The 4,111-nt window shown below is 45.7% G+C and overlaps 1 protein-coding gene across 1 annotated transcript; it reads right to left on the bottom strand.

Annotated features, from left to right (window-relative positions):
* Positions 1–780: 780 nt before the first annotated feature.
* On the bottom strand, positions 781–3,824 carry EAH_00056920 (GTP-binding protein, putative; the record flags this gene model as incomplete). Its single annotated transcript, XM_013393779.1, has 8 exons — positions 781–830; positions 1,091–1,127; positions 1,206–1,550; positions 1,800–2,079; positions 2,445–2,556; positions 3,045–3,174; positions 3,477–3,513; positions 3,700–3,824. 8 exons carry the CDS (start codon positions 3,822–3,824, stop codon positions 781–783), a joined length of 1,116 nt encoding a protein of 371 aa, XP_013249233.1.
* Between the last annotated feature and the right edge of the window lie 287 nt (positions 3,825–4,111).

Consider the following 4,111-nt stretch of genomic DNA (forward strand, 5'->3'; position numbering starts at 1 on the left):
ATATATATATATATATATATATATATAGTGCAGATGCTTGGAGTCCAAGCGTAGCACATCCGAATATATACATATATATGTGTAATATACATACATATATATATATATATGTATATATATATATATATATTTATATTTATATATATATATATATGCATATATATATGAATATATATAAATAAATATGTATATTTATAACGTGCATATATGAAATGTAAACGTAACAAATCCAATTAAAAGGATTTTATCTCTTTATAATATAATATATATATATTATATGCAACATTTATAAGATAATAATATATATAATACCTCTACTGTATATATTATATATTCATAGTATATATATATATATACATATATATGTATATTTATGATTTTATATATATTATATTACATATTATATATATATTCTTTTTAATTGCACTTAATAATTATATTATTTCTTTCTGTGTTGACCTGTTGCATTCGTGCACTCAGCTGTATGACCTGCTGTTGCTGTCGCTGTTGCTGTTGCTGCTGCTGCTGCTGTTGTTGTTGTTGCTGCTGCTGTTGCCCTGGCCGCCGAGAAGCAGCAGCAGCTACAGCAGCAGCAGCTGCTGCAGCAGCAGCATGCGAAGGCTGCGTCAGATGCACGGTGGCGCTGCTTCTGCTCCTGCTGTTGCTGCTGCTGCTGTTACTACTGCTGCTGCTGCTGTTACTGCCGCTGCTGCTGCTGCCGTTGCTGCTGCTGCTGCTGTTACTGCCGCTGCTGCTGCTGGTGTTGCTGCTGCTGCTGCTTCAGATGTCCACTGGTGCGGCGTCTTTGAGGCGTACGAACACATCGCGTGCTGCAACAAATCAGCAGGCGCAACCAACCTAAACCCTAAACCCTAAACCCTATGCCGTAAACCCTACGCCCTCAAACCCTAAACATAAACCCGAAACCCTAACCCTCAAACCCTAAACCCTGAAACCTTAAACCCCAAACCCTAAGACATAGATCCTAAAACCCCAAACCCTAAAACCCTAAACCCTAAAATCCTATACCTAACACGCTAAACCCTAAACCCTAAACCCTAAAACATTAAACCCTAAACCCTAAACCTACCCAGGTCTTCGAACAGCCGATTGACGTTCTGCCCCGTCTGCAGCAAACACCAAACCCTTAAACCCTAAACCCTAAACCCTAAACCCTGATGAGGCGTACAAAACTAAACCCTAACCCGTTGCAGCTCAGGCAGGCAAGCCTCTACTTTGCTCGGGAGCAGCGGCTCCTTCAACCTGCTGCTGCTGCTGCTACTACTACTATTGGTGCTGCTGCTGCTGCTACCGCTGCAGCCGCTGCAGCCGCTGCAGCTGCTGTTGCCGTTACCGGTGTTGCTGCTGTTGCTACTGGTGCTGTTGCTATTGCTGCTACTACTGGTGCTACTCCTGCTGCTACTTGTGCTGCGCCTGCTGCTGCTCTTGGTGCTGTTGCTGATGCTGCTGCTGCTGCTGTTGCTGCTCCGCACCTTTGCAGAGCACTCGACAAATGCAAATTTATTCGCGGCGCAGAAGCTCTTCACCTCCTGAACATTTCGTATAAACACTGTAAACCCTAAACCCTAAACCCTAAACCCTAAACCCCCAAAACCCTAAAACCGTAAACTATACGTCGTAAACCCTAAACCTTAACCCCCTAAAACCCTAAACCCTAAACCCTAAACCCTGAAACCATGAACCCTAAAGCCCTGAAACCATAAATCACAAAACCCTGAAGCCCTAGACCCTATAACCCTAAACCCTAAACCCTAGAGCTGTTTGCTTGCAGGTCGCACCTCAATGCCGCGTTTAATTTTCTCGAAGTTGTTTTTGTATTTCTCTGCTTCTGCTGCCGCCGCCTCAGCAGCAGCAGCAGCAGCAGCATCACCGGACGCTGCTTCCTGCAGCAGCTGCTGCTGCTGCTGTTGCTGCTGCTGCTGCTGCTCCTCTGCTGGCCCCTCCGATGCACCCAGCAGCAAATCACTTTTGTTTGCTGCGACGGCGATGCAGCAGGAACCTAAGTGCTGCTGCAGCTCCTTTGTCCAGAACTTCACCGCCTCCAAAGACGAAGGGGCCCTGCAGCAGCAGCAGCAGCAGCAGCAGCAGCGGGGAGGGTAGTAACAGTAGCAGCAGCCAAAGCAGCGCGAACACCAGTAACACGTGAATGCGTCTTTGCAGCAGCAGCAGCAGCAAAAAAAAAACAGCAACAACACCATGAGCAGCAGAACCACCTCAAGAGCAGCAACAGAAACAGCAGCACCAGTAGCAATAAGAGCAGCAGCAGCAACAACAACAATAAGAGCGAAATAGCATTAGCAGCAATGAAGGACTAGCACAAACAGCAGCAGCAGCAACAAAGGAGCAGCAGATACACCAGTAGCAGCAACAAAGGAGCAGCAGATACACCAGCAGCAGCAGCAGCAGCAGCAGCAGCAGCTAACGTGAGATCGTATACGACGACAGCGCCTGCTGCATCTCTGTAATAAAGCGGAGCCATTGCCCTAAATCTTTCCTGGCCTCCAGTATCCCAGATGTGCAGCTTCAGCTGCGCACCTGCAGCAGCAGCAGCAGCAAATGCAGCAGCGGCAGCGAATGCAGCAGCAGCAGCAGCAAATGCAGCAGCAGCAAAAGCAGCAGTATAGGAGCTGCAGCAGCAATTACGGCAGCAGAAGCATGCGCAGCAACATACATACCTTGCTGCAACAGCAGTTGCAGCAGCAGCAGCAGCAAGTGCAGCAGCATATCTTGATGCAGCAGCAGCAGCAGTACATGCAGCACCATACCTTTGTACAGCAGCACTTTCAGCAACAGTAGCAGCAAATGCAACAGCATATCTTGGTGCAGCAGCAACAGCAGCAGCAAATGCAGCAGCAGCACTTGCATCAAAAGGATCAGCAGCAGCAGCAGCACTTGCAGCAACCGGAGCAGCATACCCAGTTGGAGCAGCACTTCCAGCAGCAGCAAACGCAGCAACAAACGCAGCAACAAACGCAGCAGCAAACGCAGCAGCAGCAGCAGCAGCAGCAGCAGCAGCAGCATACCTTGCTGCAGCGTGAGCGTTTGCTGCAGAAATGCAGCTCCAATCGTCACCTCATGATACACCGGAAATCGTCCGCGACAAAAACGCAAAGCCAAACTGCTCTTCCCGACTCCGCTGTCTCCTAATAAAACCTAAATATAATTAAATATAAATATAAATATAAATATAAATATAAATATAAATATAAATATAAAATATACATATAAATATAAATATAAATATAAATATTAATATTAATGTAAATAAGTATAAATGAATACAAATATAAATATAAATAAATATCAATATAAATATACAAATGTAAATATAATTATAAATATAAAATATAATATATAAAATATAAACATTGGGTTTAGGGTTTAATTAGGGTTTAGGGTTTAATTAGGGTTTAGGGTTTAGGGTTTAATTAGGGTTTAGGGTTTATCTGTCTGACTATCTTTGCCTCAAAGTTGAGTCGATGAAAGGGGGTTCTGCAACAAACAAACAAATTAAAACAAACAGCACATCAAACACAAAAGCAAATACAATACACGCAACTCCAGCAGGAGCAGCAGCCGCGGCTGCTGCTGCTGCTGCTGCTAAAGAACAGCTTCTGCAGTATTGTGATTTAGGGTTTTACTCTGCGTGTGTAAAAAGCAAAAAACTAAATCAGTTACTGCTGCTCCCACTGCTGCTGCCCTTGGTGCTGCTGCTGCTGTTCTTGCTGCTGATGCTGCTGCTGCTGCTGCTGCTGCTGCTGTTGCTGCTGCTGCTGCTGCTGCTGCTGCTTACGGAGAGGCATTCTGAAGGCGCAGCTGCGAATCGCCGCTCGCCGGTAGCGCTGAAAAACACAAAAGAATTGGAGGTAAGTTGAGGTGTACATACACCGCAAGAATGCTGCAGCAAGGCAACACTTCTTCTGCTGCAGTCAATTAATTATGCAGCAGCAGCAGCAGCAGCAGCAAACGAGAGCTTCAGCAGCACCAAATACCACCAGAAGCAGCAGCAGACACTGCCAGAAGCAGCAGCAAAGAACAGCTAATGCAAGCGAAAGCTGCAGCAGCAGCAGCAAACAAGAAATGGAGCAGC

The sequence above is a fragment of the Eimeria acervulina genome, genomic scaffold, assembly GCF_000499425.1.
Source record: "Eimeria acervulina Houghton genomic scaffold, Eah_scaff1197, whole genome shotgun sequence".
In the NCBI taxonomy this organism is placed as follows: Eukaryota; Apicomplexa; class Conoidasida; order Eucoccidiorida; family Eimeriidae; genus Eimeria; species Eimeria acervulina.